The following is a 21,480-nucleotide window of genomic DNA, read 5'->3' on the forward strand; positions in this document are numbered from 1 at the left end:
GAGTGGGGCTCAGGTCCTTGTTGGGGGCGGGGGAATGAAGGCCCGGTGACTGGGAGCCAGTTCCCAGCCAGGCCAGCCTGGGGGCTCTGAGACACTTCTGCTTTGTCATTCTGGAACTTTCCCTCCCCTCCCTGCTCAGCTCTGGCCATCAGGGACCAGGCTCCACTGGTCAGACAGTCTGGAAAGCCAGGGCAGCCGCTGTATGCACAGGCAGCCGGGGCGGGGCTGGGGTCAGCAGCTGCCCACCCTCTCACCCACAGGGGAAGGCTGGGCTCACTCCGGCTTCATAGGCAGAGTCTCTGGGGGTTCCTGTTGGACACGAGCAAACCGGGTGCACCAGGGCAGCTGCTGGAAGCTCAGCCACGGCCCTCGTCTCTCATGCCCCTGGGGACTGCCCGTGCCTGCCCTCCCTGGCAGCCCCACTCCCCTGCTGTGGGCAAAGTCTTGATCGGGGGTGCAGGGTCGAGGGGTCGCTTCCTGGACCCTCCCACGGTGCTCAGAGATGCCTCAGGGATAGCTGTCGGCTGTGTCCCCACCTCCCGAGCAGGACAGGCGGATGCTCCCCACCTCGTCAATCCCAGCGCTCTGATGTTTTCTCCCGTGACTGCGTTTCTCGGGAGCTCCCCTCGTGCCCTGGGAGCATTCCTCCCCAGTCTTAGTCCTCCACAAAGGCGGCTGGTCAGCAGAACCTGTGAGCCTGTTTCCCAAGGCCTACGGGTGGCCAGACATCTGTCTCGTCCTCACCTCCATTTGGACGGGACTCCGAGGGCTGTGCCATCTGCTCCAGCCCCTCCTGTCCCATTCCCACCCAACCCCGGACCCATGTGGCTGTGGCTGCTGCCGTGGGGCCTGCTTTGCACCTTACACACACCTGGCTCTAGTCCGTGCACCTGCTTCTGTGTCTTTCCAACTCCGGGGGCTAAGGGCTGAATCTTGTCTTCGCAGAGCTGGATGGCACAGCCTGTGGCCAGCAGGTTATGCCAGCGAGGCGGGAATTGGTAAGTGGGAACACCACAATGGTCGCGTTTCAGATACAGCTCAGAACGGGTCCTGTAGCTTGCATCTGAAGCCCCAACTACTCAGGAGGCTAAGGCGGAAGGATTGCTTGAGCCCGGGAGGTCGAGGCCGGCCTGGGCAATGTAGCAAGACCCCATCTCTACAAAAAATAAGTTCGTTGGGTGTGGGACCAGTGCCTGTGGTCTCAGTTTTTTGGGAGGCTGAGGCAGGAAGATTGCTGGAGCCTAGGAGGTCGAGGCTGCAGTGAGCCATGATCCCACCACTGCACTGCAGCCTGGGCCTCAAAGCAAGACCGTCTCTAAAAGTAACAGTAGTAATAAAATACCTGGGGTTCAGAAAAGAGAAGCTGGAAGGCAAAGCCGACCACACCGGGCAGAGGTGGAGACGGCGAGTTTGGGGGCTCCCTAATCTTCCCCTGCACCGAGCCCTCAGGTGGCCTCCACCTGGTCCCCAGCCAAGACCCAGTTGTGCAGGAGCACCCCAGCTGGGCCCTGGGCCGTCACAGCCTTGCCACACACAGCCTGGCCTGTCACAGCAGAGCCTTGGGCTGCTGGGCCGTGGGCAAATGGCCCGGACCGTCCACACCCCGCTCCCCTGGAAGTCACCGACCGACCATGCTTAGACGTCAGTTGCGGGATGCCCCAAGCAGCCGCCCGCAGTGCTTCGCAAGCTGGGCCGCCTCCCCTAGCGTGTCCCCTGCTCTGTGGACACCCAGGGACGTGGAGGCGGCAGCCAGAGTCTCAGTCCGGGCCCCACTGCCCAGGGAGATGGCTGTCCTCAGAGCCTTCCCAAAATGCCCACACCGGGGGCACCCGATTTCCCCAAACAGTCCAGGACAGAGCAGGGGCTTTGATCACAGGGGTCCAGCCCCACACCAGGAGCAGGGAGGGGCCGCAGAGTTGCTGTGTCTCCCAGCTCCTCTGCCCCATGCTCCCCACTCGGGGCTCCAGCAGTGGGCTCAGAGGACAGTGTGGCATTAGCATCTCCTGCCTGTCCGGGTTGTCACTGTCCTTGGCCCCTCGCGGCTCCCCAATGGATAAAAAAGGGGAAAATAAAGAATTGTTGAAAAAAATATATATATATATAGAAACCTGTGTGTTTTGGGATCTTTGCAACATTTCTCTGTAAACTCATTCTTTGGGTTTTTGACAACACCTGAACGCAAAAGGGGTCTCCTCCCCGGTCACCCATCCAGCCCCCGTGGGCCGTCCCCAGGTGTCCCTGGCTCCTCATCCCCACAGTCCTGTCCCTGCCTGTGCTGCCTCCAACACACACGCCCCAGGCTTTGTGCCCATGGCTCCCTTTTGGTCCTTCACGAAGTATTTCTCCAACCAAGAAGCTGCTGGGATCCCTGTGGTTGGTGGCCCCGAGCAGCCCCACTCCTCTCAAGGAAGATACCAGTGCAGCCGCTGTAAGCAGGCTCCGTGCTGCGGGGTAGGCAGGCGCTGTCGTCCCCATCCTCCTCCCCACGGGACTTGTGTTACTGTCCCCATGTCCCAAATGGGGTGTCTCAGGAGCAGAGCCAGCATCCTCCCTCCTCTCCCCAATCAGCAACACTGGCTGAAGGCCACAGCCTCGAAAGGGACAGCCCACGTGGGGCCTCACTCTCCAGGGCTGTCCCTACTTCAAGGGACAAAATGGTTTGTGAAACTCAGTTCGATTCTCAGATTGATGGCCAGCTTGCGGAGGGCAGGAGGTCTGGGTTCAAGGCTCAAGGTAGACGGAGCCCAGGGGTGAGTTCCAGCGTGGGCTGGGGGCCAGGGAGCTGCCCGCGTGGCTCCCTGGGGAGCTGAGCTCCCCATGGCCATGCACTGAGCTTTTGGGCTTTTCCAGGCTGCACCAGGCCAGTGTGATGCTCTCCTCTTCAGACCCCAGACTACCCTTGGGTATTCTCTCTTGTCCCATCCTCAGCCCAGGAGGTCAGGGAGACGGAGCTCTGTCCCGGAGGCCATCCTGTGCTCCTGGCCACCTCTCATCGATGGTTTATGGATGGGCTAGTGACCTATTTTGGAGCAGCTACACCAGTGCAGCCCTCCAGTCTCACTTGGTTTGAACTATTAGAGAATTTTATTTTTCCCTGAAATTGGGAGGAGGGAATGCTGTCGGCACATGGAGGTGCTTCGAGTGGGGCCTGCCAACCCGAGGGCGCTAGGGCTGTGACGAAGGCTACCCCACTACGTCGTCCAAGCACCTCCATCCCAGTTTACGTTGGGGTCCGGTCTTGCCCCTGAACTTGGCAGTTATGTGAGCCAATAAATTCCTAGTTAGTCTTTATTTTTTTATTGGCTGGGCACAGTGGCTCACATCTGTAGTCCCAGCACTTTGGGAGGCCGAGGCAGGCAGATCACTTGAGGCCAGGAGTTCAAGACCAGCCTGGCCAACATGATGAAACCCCCTCTCTACTAAAAGTGCAAAAATATAGTCAGACGTGGTGGCCCATGCCTTAGTCGGTGTGAGAACTGACTAACGCAATTACTGAGACTATATTATGAACCTTCATAGTGTTAGAAATAAATTTTCGGTGCCACAAAAGAAACAGCCCTCGAACATTAATTTTCTCAGCACGGCAATTTTACTTCTATAGAAGCGTGCTTCTTGCAGATGGAGCAATGGTGAGAGCACATCTGAACAAGGGAGGGGAAGGGGTTCTTATCCCTGACACAGGTACCCCTACTGCTGTGTCATTCTCCTATTGGCTAGGGTTGGACCACACAGTCTAAGCTAATTCCGACTGGCTGTTTTAAAGAGAGCAGGGGTATGAGCCGGAGTGGAGGGGGGAGTAGTGTGGTGGGAAGGACGGCTAGAGAACAGGTGATTCAGGATGACTAAGAACAGCGCAGGTGACCAAGGATAACTAAGGTCAGAGCAGGTGACAAGGGTGACTAAGGTCAGAGCGGGTGATACAGGCTAGGAGGGAGTTGTTTACTGAAACTAGGGGCAAGGAGACGAAAAGAACAAGGAAATTAAAGTTTAAAATGCAGAACAAAGAACAGGGGAGCTGAACATACGGAAACATTGGTTCTTTGGAGAGGAGCTCAGAACTGATTGTACTTAACAATTTACGGGCTAAAACCTTTGAAGAGGAATTTATTATACCCTACAACAGTATATTAATTATAGTAGTTTTACTATTTTAATTTGTGATAACAATTAGTAGAATATTAAATAAATATTTAAACAATAATTTAATTTGGCTGGGCGCGGTGGCTCACACCTGTAATCCCAGAACTTTGGGAGGCCGAGGCGGGCAGATCACTGGAAGTCAGGAGTTCGAGACCAGCCTGGCCAACATGGTGAAACCGCGTCGCTACCAAAAATATAAAAAATCAGCCGGGTGTGGTTGCGCACGCCTGCAATCCTAGCTACTTGGGAGGCTGAGGCAGGAGAATCGATTGAACCCGGGAGGCAGAGGTTGCAGTGACCTGAGATCACTCCATTGCACTCCAGCCTGGACGACAAGAGCGAAATTCAGTCTCAAAAACAAACAACAATTACTTAAGCAATCATTTTAATATGTAATGCATTATACGTTTATATAACTTGCTTAATAAATAATAATAGTTATTAATATCCAATGGCAAGCCGCCGGGAAACGACGGAGCTGGGATTTGAGGATTGGGTCCGCGAACCCCAGAACGCCCGGGGACTCCAGCCAGCCACACAGGGTGGATCCGACAGCAGCGGGGGCATCGCGGTCCTGCGGAGGCGCCGCCCGCCCGGAGGCGGCGCTGTGACCCAGATTGGAGCGCCGAGATCCCAGCGCCGCGCTGCGGAGCTTGCTGGGACTTGTAGTTCGCAGGCTCGGGGTGCGCAGTCGCAGTGCCGAGTTTGCCTCTGCGCTCGTCGGGGTTGGCGGCGGCGGCTGCGGCGAGTTCCAGAGGGGTGCCTGTTGGGGGCGTCCGCTCCGAGCGCCGAGGTGCCCAGCGGAGGAGGAGTCCCCGGGACGCGCAGGGAAGGCCGTCCAGCCTGCACGGGGCGCTCCCGCCTCGGGGGCTCTGCGTGGCGCCTGAGCGCGCGCCCCAATGGTCACCTGCGCCCACCTGGGCCGGCGCGCGCGGCTCCCGGCAGCTCAGCTGTAAGTGCCGCCGCCTCCCGCGCCGCGACCTCCGTGCCGGGCCTGCCGGGGCTCTGGTGGGGCTGGGTCTGGCGGGGCCGGGTGTCCGGGGCATGACCCTGTCGCGTTAGGGTCCCCACGGGAGGGTCGGGGGCCGGCAGCTCGCCCAGGGCCCCAGCGCCCAGGATGGCACGGTCTGTCCTTGCCCTGTGAAGACACCCCTGGATGAGAGACGCATAAGCTCCTGGGGCCCAGCCTGCAAGGAGAGGGAGAAAACGCATTGACTCTACGCTAAAGGCAGAGAGCGGCTGCCACGCTCGCACTTCAGTAAGGCTACGTCTGAGGGTCTGAGCGAGGGGCGGTCCTGCCCTCCAGGTGACACCGGGCGATGTCTGGGGACGTCTGTGGTCGTCACAACTGGGGGGAGTTCCAGGCATGGAGTAGGTGGAGGCCAGGGATGCAGCTCAGCACCCTGCCCCAGCCCAGAGAATGACCCAGGCCCCAGTGTCCACAGTGCCCTGCGGGAGAGACTTCAATTATGTGTTAGCATCGCGGTCGTGGTGATAAGATAGCAAGGGTCCTTTTTTTTTTTTTTTTTTTTTTGAGACGGAAGCTGGAGTGCAATGGCACGATCTCGGTCCACTGCAACCTCCGCCTCCCGGTTCAAGCGATTCTCCTGCCTCAACCACCCGAGTAGCTGGGATTACAGGCATGCGCCACCATGCCCAGCTCATTTTTTCATTTTTAGTAGAGACGGGGTTTCACCATGTTGGCCAGGCTGGTCTCGAACTCCCAACGTCAGGTGATCCCGCCTCTGCCTCCCAAAGTTCTGGGATTACAGGCGTGAGCCACAGTGCCTGGCTTCAAGGGTCCATTCTGTGTATACCCACCACCCCTGTTGAGGAATGAGGAGACAGCTGACCTTTCTGCTGGTCTGGCAAGCCCAACCTCCCTGAACTCTCCCTTACCCAAACACGTTGGTTTCTTTTTCTTCTTTATCTTTTTCTTGAGACGGAGTCTCACCCTATTGCCCAGGCTGGAGTACAGTTGCATGATCTCGGCTCACTGCACCCTCTGCCTCCCAGTTCAAGTGATTCTCCTGCCTCAGCCTCCCAAGTAGCTGGAATTACAGGCACCCTCCACCACGCCCGGCTAATTTTTATATTTTTAGTAGAGACAGAGTTTCTCCATGTTGACCAGGCTGGTGTCGAACTCCTGACCTCAGGTGATCCACCCACCTCAGCCTCCCAAAAGTGCTGGGATTACAGGCGTGAGCCACCGTGCCGGGCTGCGTGGATTTCATTTTTGTCTGCAAGGCAGCCTCAAGAGGCCTTTCTTTTGGAGCAAGGATGAGTTTTGGGAGTTGGACATTGGAAGGGATGTTCCTGACCCAGGTGCATAGGTGTGGGTCAATGAGGGCGTTGACAGGGTCATTAACATCAACCATGAGAGAGGAGGGTCCTGTGAGCCACTTGAGGGTGGAAGAGGGAAGACACAGGAGCTGAGGCGTGGGAGGTCCTGTCCCCATTGCCATGAGCTGTAATGTAAAGTTCCAAGAGTGGGCTGGGTGCGGCGGCTCACACCTGTAATCCCAACAATTTGGAGGTCAAGGCGGGCAGATTACAACCCAGGAGTTAAGAGACCAACCTGGCCAACATGGTGAAACCCCGTCTCTACTAAAAATACAAAAATTAGCCAGGCGTGGTGGCGGGTGCCTGTAATCCCAGCTACTCGGGAGGCTGAGGCATGAGAATTGTTGGCACCCGGGAGGCGAAAGTTGCAGTGAGCCAATATCGCGCCATTGCACTCCAGCCTGGGTGACGAGCGAAATTCTGTCTCAAAAAAATAAAAATAAAGTCCCAAGAGCCAAGGGAGCCTTGCGCCATGTTGGGGGCAGAGGGAAGCCTGGCAGGTTGTAAATTCCTGACGGCACCTGCAAAGAATCCCCCATGTGAAGCCCCTCAAAGCAAGGAGACTGTGTCTGTGTTTGCCTTTGGTTTTTTTGTTTGTTTGTTTTTTGAGATGGAGTCTCGCTCTGTCGCCCAGGCTGGAGTGCAGTGGCGTGATCTCGGCTCACTGCAAGCTCTGCCTCCCGGGTTCACGCCATTCTCCTGCCTCAGCCTCCCGAGTAGCTGGGACTGCAGGCACCCGCCACTGCGCCCGGCTAATTTTTTGTATTTTTAGTAGAGACAGGGTTTCACCCTGTTAGCCAGGATGGTCTCGATCTCCTGACCTCGTGATCCGCCCGTCTCCGCCTCCCAAAGTGCTGGGATTACAGGCTTGAGCCACCACACCCCGTGCCTTTGGTTCTTATATGAGCCTCCTGGAGCTGCTGTGACAATGCACCACAAACCGGGGGGCACGGGGAGGCTTGAAATTTATTCTCTCACAAGTCTGGAGGCCAGAAGCCCGACATGAAGATGCGGAGGGGCCGTGGTGCTTCTGAAGGCTCTGGTGGGAGGATCATCTCTGTCTCTTCCAGCTTCTGGGGATGCCCTGCCATAAATGGTGTCCGTTGGCTTGGGACCACATCACTCCTGGTTCTAACTGCATCATCACGTGGCCTTCTTCCCTGTGTCTCTTTCTCTCTTTTTTTTTTTTTTTTTTTTTGAGACAGAGTCTCGGTCTGTCACCAGGCTGGAGTGCAGTGGTGTGATCTCAGCTCACCGCAACCTCCACCGCACCAGGTTCAAGCAATTCTGCCTAAGCCTCCCAAGTAGCTGGGATTACAGACGCCCGCCACCACACTCAGCAATTTTTTGTATTTTTATTAGAGATGGGGTTTCACCATGTTGGCCAGGCTGGTCTCGAACTCCTGACCTCGTGATCTGCCTGCCTTGGCCTTTCAAAATGCTAGGATTACAGGCGTGAGCCATCACGTCCAGGCATCTTTTTCTCTTATAAGGACCCCAGTCATGCCCCCAGTAGCTGGAAGAGGCAGGAAAAATTTTTCTTGAGAGCTTTTATTTTTTTCCTTATCTTTTCTTTTTGAGACAGAGTCTTGCTCTGTTGCCCAGGCTGGAGTACAGTGGCACAGTCTTGGCTCACTGAACCTCTGTCTCCCAGGTTCAAATAATTCTCATGCCTCAGCCTCCTGAGTAGCTGGGATTACAGGGATGCACCACCACACCTGGCTTTTTTTTTTTTTTTTTTTTTTGTATTTTTAGTAGATGAGGTTTCACCATGTTGGCCAGGCTGGTCTTGAACTCCTGGGCTCAAGTGATCCTCCTGCCTCAGCCTCCCAAAGTGCTGGGATTACAGGTATGAGCCACCACAACTGAGCTTTTCCCTAGCGCCTTCAGAGGGAGTGCAGCCCTGCCCGCCCACACCTTGATCTCAGACTTCCCGCTTCCAGAACTGGTAAAGGATATATTCCTGTGATTCCAAGCCCCCCGGGTTACTGGCACCTTGTGAAAACAGCCTCAGGAAACACATACGGAGTGGGTGCTTCACTTCCTAATGGAGACTGAGTGTTTTGTAAACTCGTTTGCTTCTAAGGGCCTCAAGACCTTCATCCATAAAATGGGGCCTTTAAGAGTCCTGGCCATGGATGGGTGTGGCGTCTCACACCTATAATCCCAGAACTTAGGGAGGCTGAGGAAGGTGGATCCCTTGAGCCCAGGAGCTGTAGACCTGGGACAACATAGCAAGGCCCCCGTCTCTACAGAAAATACAAAAAAGTAGCGGGGCATGGTGGTGCCTGTAGTTCCAGCCACAGGCTGAGGTAGCAGGATCGCTTGAGCCCAGGAGGTTGAGGCTGCCCTGAGATGAGCTACGATCACACCACTGCACTCCAGCCTGGGCAACGGAAGGAGACTCTATCTCTTTTTTTTTTTTTTTTTGAGATGGAGTCTCGCTCTGTCGCCCAGGCTGGAGTGCAGTGGCCGGATCTCAGCTCACTGCAAGCTCCGCCTCCCGGGTTCACGCCATTCTCAGGCCTCAGCCTCCCGAGTAGCTGGGACTACAGGCGCCCGCCACCTCGCCCGGCTAGTTTTTTGTATTTCTTAATAGAGACGGGGTTTCACCGTGTTAGCCAGGATGGTCTCGATCTCCTGACCTCGTGATCCGCCCGTCTCGGCCTCCCAAAGTGCTGGAATTACAGGCTTGAGCCACCGCGCCCGGCCAACTCTATCTCTTAAAAAACAAAAACCCTGGCCTCCGTCCTGGATCCTGGCCTCAGTTTACCTCCCTCTGTGTATGGAGGCCCCTTCAAGCAAATGGAGGTTGTCCAGGCCAAGGGCTCTGGGATCTGGGGACTGGCCTGGGTCTGGTATTCACAGCACCTTTCTCCTCCCCACAGCTCTGACTGCCCAGGAACCCGCTTTTCCCAAGAGGAGAGAATGGCTGCCGGGTACCTGCCCCGCTGGTCCCAGGTGAGATGTCCTCATTCTCCCAGAAGGCGCCCAGTGTATCCGGAGGGAACAATCCCACCAGAAAGCCAGTCCTCGATAGAGAAGGAGACCCCTTGCGATGTGAAAGTTCAGGAGAATTCCCCAGGAGCGGTGTGTGGGATGAGGTACTCATGCCGCTCCCAAGTGTGAAGAATGACCCTCAGTGTTGGGACTGAGCACAGCCCCTCCCTAGGAGACAGTCTTACAGGATCTCTGGGGTGTCAGTTTTTCTGGCTAGAAACCTCTGTGCCCTTGGTGCCTTTGCTCAAGTTCTTGTCCTGCATCCGGGAAGAATGAGGCACGCAGACAAGTAAAGGGTGAAGAAGGGTTGTCTTTACGGTGAGAGCAGCTCAGAGGAGTGGGCAGCTGCTCCCTGTAGGCAGGTCGTCTGGCCGAGTGTTCAGCTCTCAGCCGAGAGGAGGCCCTGGAGAGGATGGTTCCTCTCTGCTGGCAGATCATCTGCCGCTTTCAGTGGAGAGGGTACTTCTCTCTGCAGCTGGTCGTCCCGTCCCATCCTCTCATCTCTCTGCCTTCTTTGTCCTCTGGCCGTCCTCTGCCCTGCTGAGGCTGAGCCCAGGGCTTTTCTGGACCTCAGAGGGGAGGAAGTGTGTGCTGACTGGTCCATGGGCGGCCATGGGTGGGTCGAAAGAGGCACCATAGGCCAGGCGCGGTGGCTCAAGCCTGTAATCCCAGCACTTTGGGAGGCCGAGACGGGCGGATCACGAGGTCAGGAGATCGAGACCATCCTGGCTAACACGGTGAAACTCCGTCTCTACTAAAAAAAATACAAAAAACTAGCCGGGCGAGGTGGCGGGCGCCTGTAGTCCCAGCTACTCGGGAGGCTGAGGCAGGAGAATGGCGTGAACCCGGGAGGCGGAGCTTGCAGTGAGCCGAGATCGCGCCACCGCACTCCAGCCTGGGCGACAGAGCGAGACTCCGTCTCAAAAAAAAAAAAAAGAAAGAAAGGAAGAGGCACCATAACTCCCAAATCTTGTCCGTAGGACTGGCATCCTGGCCCGGAGTCTTCAGGCCCTCCCTGGCCTGAAGGCGGGGCCCTACTGGGAACCCGCCCCCTTCCGCCCAGGAATTAATCTGCCTCCTGCTGCCATTCATGGCCCCGGGCTTGGCCCCAACCCCCCCGCCCGCCCAGGGAGGCCAGGCAGTGGGATCAGATACCCCCGGAACCTGCAGGGACTGGGAGGTCCTTCCTGAGACACCTGAGGGTGCAGGCTGCAGAGATGCCTGGGTCCAGCGCCTGGGAGGGCAGCCACGGCTGCACCCGGGAGCTCCTGCCTCACCAACGTGGAAGAGGCAGGGGTCTTACTTGTCTCCAGCTCCTGTCTGCTTCCTGGAGCGGGAGGCCCAGCTCTGCAGCTACGGGTCTGGCAGCTGCAGCTGCACCCAGGTGGGCAGATCCCGCCTCTTCTCAGGTCCCCCAAGAGCACAGGAAGGCGCAGGAGGGCGGGGCTCCTACCAGCTCCATGGGGTGTGCAGCTCCAGTGGCACCTCCCTGCCGCTGCTAACAAGATGGCATCAGCCACTGCCATGAACAGGTGGGATCCAGCACCTTCCCCTGGAGACCAGACAGTGCTGCCCAGCAACGCATCCTCCTCTTTACTTGAAAGAATATTTTTGTAATTGCGATAAAACACATGAAATATATGTGAACTTCACCATCTTAACCATTTTGAAGTGCACAGCTCAGTAGCATTAAACACATTCATGAGGTTTTACAACCATCACCGCCGTCCTCTCTAGAACTTTCTCCTCTTCCCAAACTAAAACTCTGTCCCCAATGAGACACTCACTCCCCGTCCCCCTTCCCAGCCTCTGGCACCTGCCATCCTACTTTCTGTCTCTCTGAATCTCATGACTCTAGGGACCTCCTAGGAGTGGAACCACACAGGCTTTGTCCTTCTGTGTCTGGCTTCTCTCACTGAGCGTAACGTGATTGCCGTTTTGTTTTGTTTTACTTTATTTTATTTATTTATTTTTTGAGACGCAGTCTCACTCTGTCGCCCAGGCTGGAGTGCACTGGTGCCATCTCTGCTCACTGCAAGCTCCGCCTCCTGGGTTCACGCCATTCTCCAGCCTCAGCCTCCCGAGTAGCTGGGACTACAGGCGCCCGCCACCACGCCCGGCTAGTTTTTTGTATTTTTAGTAGAGACAGGGTTTCACCATGTTAGCAAGGATGGTCTCGATCTCCTGAACTCGTGATCTGCCCGCCTCGGTCTCCCAAAGTGCTGGGACTACAGATGTGAGCCACCATGCCCAGCCTGCGGTTTTATTTTTTTGAAACAAGGTGTTGCTCTGTTGCCCAGGTTAGAGTGCAGTGGTGCGATCTTGGGTCACTGCAACCTCCACCTCCCAAGCTCAAGCTGTTCTTGTGCCTCAGCCTCCCAAGTAGCTGGGATTACAGGTATGTGCCACCATACCCAGCCAATTTTTGTATTATTAGTAGAGACGGAGTTTCACCATGTTGGCCCAGGCTGGCCGTGAACTCCTGGGTTCAGGTGATCTACCCACCTTGGCCTCTCAAAGTGCTGGGATTACAGATGTGAGCCACCACTCCCGCCCTCTGCAGTTTTATTTATTTATTCATTTTTGAGATGGAGTTTCGGTCTGTTGCCCAAGCTGAAGTGAGATCCTGCCTCCTGGGTTCAAGTGATTCTCCTGCCTCAGCCTCCCAAGTAGCTGAGATTACGGTACTCGCCACCATGCCCGGCTAATTTTTGTATTTTTAGTAGAGACAGGGTTTCACCATGTTGGCCAGGCTGGTCTTTTTTTTTTTTTTTTTTTTGAGACGAAGTCTCGCTCTGTTGCCCAGGCTGGAGTGCAGTGGCGCAATCTCGGCTCACTGCAAGCTCCACCTCCCGGGTTCATGCCATTCTCCTGCCTCAGCCTACCGAGTAGCTGGGACTACAGGCGCCCGCCACCGCGCCTGGCTAGTTTTTTCTATTTGTTTTTTTTAGTAGAGACGGGGTTTCACTGTGTTAGCCAGGATGGTCTCGATCTCCTGACCTCGTGATCCGCCCGCCTCGGCCTCCCAAAGTGCTGGGATTACAGGCATGCACCACCACGCCTGGCTAATTTTTTATATTTTTAGTAGAGACGGGGTTTCACCATGTTAGCCAGGATGGTTTCGATCTCCTGACCTCGTGATCCGCCCGCCTTGGCCTCCCAAAATGCTGGGATTACAGGCGTGAGCCACCACGCCCGGCCTGATTTTGTATTTTTAGTAGAGATGGAGTTTCTCCGTATTGGTCAGGCTGGTCTCGAACTCACGACCTCAGGTGATCCACCCGCCTCAACCTCCCAAAGTGCTGGGATTACAGGTGTGAGCCACCGTGCCCAACCGGTAACTGTTTTTCTTTTCTTTTGAGATGGAGTCTTGCTTTGTTACCCAGGCTGGAGTGCAGTGGTGTGATCTCGGCTCACTGCAACCTCTGCCTCCCAGTTCAAGTGATTTTCCTGCCTCAGCCTCCTGAGTACCTGGGATTACAGGTGTCCGCCACCATGCCCAGCTAATTTTTGTATTTTTAGTAGAGACAGGGCTTCACCATGTTGATCAGGCTAGTCTCGAACTCCTGACCTCATGATCCGCCCGCCTCAGCCTCCCAAAGTGCTGGGATTACAGGCGTGAGTCACGGTGCCTGGCCAACTCTTTACATCTTACAGCAGATACCAGCTGAGGTGCCGTTTTATACCATGGATTACCTGGATAGCCATTCAGACCCTAAACACTCAGCCCCTTCATATGCTGAAACAACAAAGCTTTCGCCATATTTCAGTGGGTCAGGATTGTAGCAGATTCTTCTTCTTACATTGTCCGTGCCTTGTAACGTGTAACTGTGAGTCATGGAAGCAAAGAAAACTAACCTCTAATAATTGTGAGTTTTGAGTAAGGTCCTGTTCCATCCTGCGTATTGTTGGGTATTGCTTCTAGGTCTTCTGACTATAGCAATAGCAAATGCTGTGACTGATATTAACTAGTTAGTCCTCACGACAACATGCTTTGGATAAAATGCTTCTTTCCATTGAACAGATGAGGAGGCTGTGTCCCGGATAGGTCAGATATATACCTGCAGTCCCGTAACCCGCGAGTGGCATGCCCCTGACATCCATGCATTTTCAGAATCAGCAGGGGGAGAGTCTCACGTGGGAATGTCAGACTCAGAGATCCAGAAGTTAGAATCACCAGTTCAATAAGAAATGGGCAAAGTTGTGTCCTGGTCATCATTGCTGTGTTGATGGTGGGCCTAGGGTCTATATATCCGTCTGATTTGAAGGCAAGGACAAGCACCCACAAGGCAGCTAGCTAGTAGACACTGACTTCTGGACTTTGCACCTTGACCTTTCTCAACTTCCCTGGTGCCACCAACCTCACCCCTCCTCCCATGAACGTGGGTGGCGATGGACCCATCTTGAGCAGAACCGCTGTGATATTCCAGGAATTAGTAACCTTTGAGGACGTGTCCGTGGACTTCTCCCAGGAGGAATGGGAATTGCTGGAGCCTGCTCAGAAGAACCTGTACAGAGAGGTGATGCTGGAGAACTATAGGAACGTGGTCTCCTTGGGTAAGGCAAGCATCATTAATTCCTGTGTTCATTGATTCACATTTATGTTTGTTTGTTTGTTTTGAGATGGAGTCTCGCTCTGTCGCCCAGGCTGGAGTGCAGTGACCGGATCTCAGCTCACTGCACGCTCCGCCTCCCAGGTTTACGCCATTCTCCTGCCTCAGCCTCCCGAGTAGCTGGGACTACAGGCGCCCACCACCACGTCTGGCTAGTTTTTTGTATTTTTTTAGTAGAGACGGGGTTTCACCGTGTTAGCCAGGATGGTCTCGATCTCCTGACCTCATGATCCGCCCGTCTCGGCCTCCCAAAGTGCTGAGATTACAGGCTTGAGCCACCGCGCTCAGCCCACATTCATCTGGTGTATTAGTCTGTTCTCACACTGCTAATAAAGACATACCCAAGACTGGGTAATTTGTAAAGGAAAGGGGGTTTAATGGACTCAGTTCCACATGGCCGGGGAGGGCTCACAATCATGGTGGAAGGCGAATGAGGAGCAAAGTCACGTCTGACATGGCGGTAGGCAAGAGAGCTTGTGCAGGGAAACCCCTGTTTGTAAAACCGTCAGGTCTTGTGAGACGTATTCATTACCACGAGAAGAGTATGGGGAAAACCACCCCTGCCATGATTCAGTTATCTCCCCCTGGCTCCGCCCCTGACGTGGGGATTCTTACAATTCAAGGTAAGATTTGGATGGCGACGCAGCCAAACCATCTCATCTAGTGTCTATTGTGTGTCAGGCACCATGCTGGGAATGGGGAATTCATCGGTAAATAAGACAAACATGGGTCCTGGTTTTGTGGCTTTCGTGGTCTGGTTTCTCTGAGAACAGATGACCTTCCTTGTTCAGTACGTGATAGCTGGAGCTGCAGTGGAATTGCATGTCTCAGCTCAGGCCTAGATAACTTCTCTGATTCCCCCTGGGAACAAAGTCAGAGTGTCTTAGTCGGTTTCACGCTGCTATAAAGAATACCACGCCCTCGGCTGGGCGTGGTGGCTCACGCCTGTAATCCCAGCACTTAGAGATCACAAGGGTGGATCACTTGAGGTCAGGAGTTCAAGACCAGCCTGGCCAACGTGGTGAAACCCTGTCTCTATTAAAAATAGAAAAAGAATCAGCTGGGCGTGGTGTTGGGCACCAGTAACCCCGGCGACTCAGGAAGCTGAGGCAGGAGACTTGCTTGAACATGGGAGGCAGAGGTTGCCGTGAGCCAAGATCACACCACCGTACTCCAGCCTGGGCGACAGAGCGAGACTCCGTCTCAAAAAGAAAAAGAAAAAAAAGAAAAGGAAAAGAGGTTTAATGGAGTCACAGTTCCCCATGGCTTGGGAGGCCTCAGGAAACTTACAGTCATGGCAGAAGGGGAAGCAGGCACCTTCTTCAAAAGGCAGCAAGAGAGAGAAGAGAGCAGGGGAAACCTTAAAAACCATCAGATCTCATGAGAACGAACTCTCACGAGAACAGCATGGCGGAACCGACCCCATGATCTCATCACCTCCCATCAGGTACCTCCCTTGACACGTGGAGATTACAATTTGAGATGAGATTTGGGTCGGGAGACAGCCCAGCCATATCACAGAGCATTTGTACTCTTAATTTAAAAGAAAATATTTTTACTGTGATAAAAAATACAGACTGGGCGTAGTGGTTCACATCTGTAATCCCAGCACTTTGGGAGGCTGAGGTGGTTGGATCACTTGAGGCCAGGAGTTCGAGACCAGCCTGACCAACATGGCAAAACCCCATCTCTACTAAAAACACAAAAATTAACTGGGCATGGTGGTAGGCGCCTGTAATCCCAGCTACTTGGGAGGCCAAGGCATGAGAATCACTTGAACCCGAGAGGCAGAGGTTGCAGTGAGCCAAGATTGTACCACTGGACTCTAGCCTGGGCAACAGAGCGAGACTCTGTCTCAAAAAATATATATACAGCGGTGGCTCACACCTGGAATCTCAGCACTCTGGGAGGCCGAGGCAGGTGGATCACCTGAGAGACCAGCTTGACCAACATGGAGAAACCCTGTCTCTATTAAAAATACAAAAGTAGCCGGGCGTGATGGCGCATGCCTGTAATCCCAGCTACTCAGGAGGCTGAGGCAAGAGAATCGCTTGAACCCAGGAGGTGGAGGTTGCAGTGAGCTGAGATCGTGCCATTGCACTCCAGCCTGGTAAACAAGAGCAAAACTCCCTGTAAAAAAAAAAAAAAAAAAAAAAGAAGTATCTATACATATATATATATATATGCACAGATATATCTATATAGCTCTATATAAACATAAAGTGTGCCTTTTTCACCCTTTTTAAGTATGCAGTTCAGTGGCATTAAATGCATTCAGCATGTACCACAGCCAACACAACTGTCCACTTCCAGAACTTTTTTATCCTCAACCAAAACTCTATAACCATAAAATTCTCCCTCCCCAGCCCCTCCTTCAGCCCCTGGTAACCATGAGTCACTCTCCATCTCTGTGGATTTGCCTACCCCGGACATTTCCTATAAACGGAATCAGATAATATGTGGCCTTTTGGCCGGGCGCGGTGGCTCAAGCCTGTAATCCCAGCACTTTGGGAGGCCCGAGACGGGCGGATCACGAGGTCAGGAGATCGAGACCATCCTGGCTAACACGGTGAAACCCCGTCTCTACTAAAAAATACAAAAAACTAGTCAGGCGAGGTGGCGGGCGCCTGTAGTCCCAGCTACTCGGGAGGCTGAGGCAGGAGAATGGCATGAACCCGAGAGGCGGAGCTTGCAGTGAGCTGAGATCCGGCCACTGCACTCCAGCCTGGGCGACAGAGCAAGACTCCGTCTCAAAAAAAAAAAAAAAAAAAATGTGGCCTTTTGTGTCTGGCTGAATTCACTGGGTGTGATGTTTTCAGGGTTCATTTACGTTGTAGCCCGTGTCAGTGCTTTATTCATAGATGAAAAAGATGATTCCATTGTGTGTATTCAACATGCTTTGTCCATCCATTCACCAGTTGATGGACCTTGGGTTTCCACCTTTCCACTGTTGTGAATCCTGTTGCTGTGAGCATTGGCAAACAAGTATCTGTGTCAGTCACTGTTTTCAGTGCTTTGGGTCGATGCTCGGAGTAGAATTGCCGGATCATGCAGTAATTCTATGTTTAGAATTTAACTTTTTGAGGAACTGCCATACTGGCTTTTGTTTTGTTTTGTTTTGAGATAGAATCTCGCTTTGTCACCCAGGCTGGAGTGCAGTGGCACAATCTCCACTCACTGCAACCTCTGCCTCTGCAGTTCAAGTGATTCTTATGCCTCAGCCTCCCAAGTGTAGCTGGAATTACAGGTGTGCACCATCACACTTGTTTTTGTATTTTTTTTTTTTTTTTTTATGAGACAGAGTTTCGCTCTTGTTGCCCAGGCTGGAGTGCAGTGGGTGCAATCTTGGCTCACCACAACCTCTGCCTCCCAGGTTCAGGCAATTCTCCTGCCTCAGCTTCCCCAGTAGCTGGGATTACAGGCATGCACCACCACACCCAGCTACTGTTTTTGTATTTTTAATAGAGATGAATTTTTGCCATATTGGCCAGGCTGGTGTTGAACTCATGACCTCAAGTGATCCGCCTGCCTCTGCTTCCCAAAGTGCTGGGATTACAGACGTGAGCCACTGTGCCCAGCCCCATACTGGTTTTTGTATCAGCATGTACATTTTCCATTCCTACCAGCAGTGTAAACTGTTCTCATTTCTCCACATCCTTGGCCTTCCTAGTATGTGTGAGGTGGTATCTCATTGCGGTTTTGGTATGCATTTCCCTAATGACTAGTGACATTGAGCATCCATTCATGTGTTTATTGACCATTTGTATATCGATTTTGGGGGGAAATGTAAGATCTTTTTTTTTTTTTTTTTTTTTTGAGACAGGGTCTCACTCTTGTTGCCCAGCCTGGGGTGCAGTGGTATAATCACAGCTCACTACAGCCTTGACCTCCCCAGGCTCAAGTGATCCTCCCACCTCAGCCTCCCAGGTAGCTGGTACTATAGACTCAGACCACCACACTTGGCTAGTTTTTTGGGTATTTTTTCTTTCTTTCTTTTTGGTAGGTACAGGGTCTCACCATGTTGCCCAGGCTGGTCTCAAACTCCTGAGCTCAAGTGATCCACCTGCCTCTGGGCCTCCCAGAGTGTTGGGATTACAGATGTGAGCTACCACGCCCAACCAGATCTGTAATATTTATTATTTATTTATTTATTTTAATTTTATTTTTTTGAGACTGAGTCTTGTTGCCCAGGCTGGAGTGCAATGCCACGATCTCAGCTTACTGCAACCTCTGCCTCCCAGGTTCAAGCAGCTGTCCCACCTCAGCCTCCTGAGTAACTGGGGTTACAGTCATGCACCTCCACGCCCGGCTAATTTTTATATTTTTAGTAGAGACGGGGTTTTGCCATGTCGGCCAGGCTGGTCTCAAACTCCTGACCTTGGGTGATCCACCTGCCTTGGCCTCCCAAAGTGCTGGGATGACAGGAGTGAGCCACCGTGCCCGGCCCAGATCTGTAATTTTTTAATTAGAAAATAAAATCTTTACCTTGTGCTACCTCTCAAGTATACTCTTGTCTCTTTCAGAGGCCTTGAAGAACCAATGTACTGATGCGGGGATTAAGAAGGGTTCACTTCCCCCAGCCCAAACCCCACAAGTCACTAGTCTTTCCTCATGGACGGGGTATTTACTTCTTCAACCAGCGGCTTCTTCCCACTTGGAGCAAAGAGAGGCCCTGTGGATGGAGGAGAAAGGGACTCCTCGAGCCTCCTGTGCAGGTGAGAATCAGGCAGATGGAAACCACTGGGATGGCAGCGGCATCATGGGAAATATTGGTCGGAAGTATCTTCACAAGGCCCTGATTCTGTAAGGAGAATGCCGAGATCCCGTTCTCAGACACCTTGAGGTCACTTTCTGGCAGCTTTCTCCTTCTCTTTACTGCTTTGTATGACCTCTCTCTGGGTACAGAGAAAAGAATATCCCATTTTCTTGTTTTATTCATTTATCTTAAGACAGGGTCTCACTCTGTGGCCCAGGTTGGAGTGCAGTGGCATGATCATCTCTCACTGCATCCTCGCCTTCCTGGGCTCAAGTGATTCTCCTGCCTCAGCCTCCTGAGCAGCTGGGACTATAGGCACATGCCATCGCTCCCAGCTATTTTGTTTTTCTCAGAGATGGAATCTCACTGTGTTTCCCAAGCTGCTCTTGAATTCTTGGCCTCAAGCGATCCTGCTTTCTCAGCCTCCCAAAGTGTTGGGAGTACAGGCATCAGGCACAACTCCTGGCCCCATTTTCTTCTATTCCCCCCCCCGTTTTTTCTTGAAGCCATCCTGCCTATGTTTCTAGTTGTCTCTTCCCTCTTTGCTTTCTTGATAATTCTTTCTGTCTGCTGGATATATTCTCCCAGCTTTACAGAGTAATTTTTTTTTTTTTTTGGACACAGAGTCTCGCTCTTTCACTCTGTTGCCCAGGCTGGAGTGCAGTAGCGCGATCTCGGCTCACCGCAACCTCTGCCTCCCGGGTTCAAGCTATTCTTCCACCTCAGCCTCCTGAGTACAGGCAAGCGCCACCACGCCTGGCTAATTTTTGTATTTTTAGTAGAGACAGGGTTTCACCGTGTTGGTCAGGCTCGTCTCAAACTCCTGAGCTCAGGTGATCCACCCGCTTTGGCCTCCCAAAGTGCTGGGATTACAGGCATGAGCCACCGCACCTCCAGAGTAATTTCTCTCTGCATTGATATTTCTCTGCCTTTTCCCGTCACTGTCAATCTGCTGCTGCTGCTGCATCTCATTCTTAGGGGCCTTCCTTGCCACCCATCTCTCTTTTTCCCATCCTTCCCCCATGTTCAAAGCCGATATTTGAACATCAGTCCACACAGGCCTTGTAGATGTTGGAAGGACTTTTGTCCCACTCGTTTTCAAGCTGTTTCTTCTTCTAAAAAAATTGTTTCCACCTCAATTTATTCCAGATTGCATGACTGTACTAAGAAACCAAGACTCAACTTACAAGAAGGTGGCTTTGCAGGAGGAACCAGCCAGTGGTTTAAAGATGATAAAGCTTATCAGAGAAGACAGGGGATGGAAGCAATTAGAGGAGAGCCATGAAGACCCCCGGGGACTTTTGAGCCAAAAGCCATCCCTCCACGTAGTGGCCATGCCTCAGGAGAAGGCTACTGCATGGCATGGATTTGGGGAAAATGGTAATCTGAGCCCAGCCCTTGTTTCATCACAGGGAAGCTCTAGAGGGAATCACTTGTGTGGTAGTGAGCTAGATACTACAAGCTTGGCATCCGATTCCATCTTAAACCGCCATCAGGTGGGATATGCCGATCGGAGACCCTGTGAAAGTAATGAATGCAGAAATGCCATCAGCCAGAACAGTCACTTTATTCCACACGGGGGGAAAATGTTTGTGTATTTGGAAAACGGGCAGTCATTGAACCACGGTATGGCCCTGACCGTCCACAACAAAATCAACACGGCAGAGAAACCCTTTGAGTGCCAGCAGTGCGGGAAGGTGTTCAACCGGAGGCATTCTTTGAGCGAACATCAAAGAATTCACACGGGAGAGAAACCCTACGAGTGTCAGGAGTGTGGGCGAGCCTTTACGCACAGCTCCACCCTCACGCGCCATCTGAGGACTCATACTGGAGAGAAGCCCTACGCGTGCGGCGCGTGCGGGAAAGCCTTCAACAGGATCTCATCTCTGACTCAGCATCAGAGGATTCACACGGGGGAAAAGCCCTATAAATGTGAAGACTGTGGGAAATCCTTCTGCCAGAGTTCCTACCTGATCTTGCACAGGAGGACGCACACCGGAGAGAAGCCCTACGAATGCAGCGAATGTGGAAAGGCCTTTAGCGACCGCTCCTCTCTCAACCAGCACGAGCGGACTCACACGGGCGAGAACCCCTATGAATGTAAGCAGTGTGGGAGAGCCTTCAGCCAGAGGTCTTCCCTGGTGAGGCACGAGAGAACTCACACTGGAGAGAAACCCTACAGGTGTCAGGAATGTGGAAAAGCCTTCAGCCAGAGCTCGTCCCTTGTCACACATCAGAAAACTCACAGCAACCAGAAAACCTACAAAATCATTGACTGTGGGAAAGCGTTCTACCAGAACAGACATCTTATTGGATGTTAGCGATTGCATGCTGCTTTGTGAACCCCTTTTTAGTACTCTGACACATACCTGTGGTTATACTTTGCCGTGGTGGGATGGATAATTTGAAAAGCAGTGGGTTTATGTCACCTTCTCACCTTCTTGGAAGAAAGCTCTGAGAATGGGCCTTTTTGTGTTTTGTTGTTGCGTTTTTGAGATGGGGTCTGCCACCCAGGCTGGAGTGCAGTGGCGTGGTCATACCTCACCGTAGCTTCAACTTCCTAGGCTCAAGTAATCCTCCCACCCCAGCCTTCCAGGTAGCTGGGACTACAGGCGTGCAACACCATGC

General features: G+C 53.1%; 1 protein-coding gene across 1 annotated transcript; it reads left to right on the forward strand.

Moving 5' to 3' along the window:
- The first annotated feature begins 4,841 nt into the window (after nucleotides 1–4,841).
- ZNF554 (zinc finger protein 554) lies at nucleotides 4,842–21,236 on the forward strand. Its single transcript, XM_025367987.1, has 5 exons — nucleotides 4,842–5,092; nucleotides 9,372–9,444; nucleotides 13,914–14,040; nucleotides 18,620–18,811; nucleotides 20,002–21,236. The coding sequence occupies exons 1-5, from the start codon at nucleotides 5,040–5,042 to the stop codon at nucleotides 21,171–21,173; spliced, it is 1,617 nt and encodes a 538-aa protein (XP_025223772.1). The 5' UTR covers nucleotides 4,842–5,039; the 3' UTR covers nucleotides 21,174–21,236.
- The last annotated feature ends 244 nt before the right edge of the window (nucleotides 21,237–21,480 follow it).

The sequence above is a fragment of the Theropithecus gelada genome, chromosome 19 (genome assembly GCF_003255815.1).
Source record: "Theropithecus gelada isolate Dixy chromosome 19, Tgel_1.0, whole genome shotgun sequence".
In the NCBI taxonomy this organism is placed as follows: domain Eukaryota; kingdom Metazoa; phylum Chordata; class Mammalia; order Primates; family Cercopithecidae; genus Theropithecus; species Theropithecus gelada.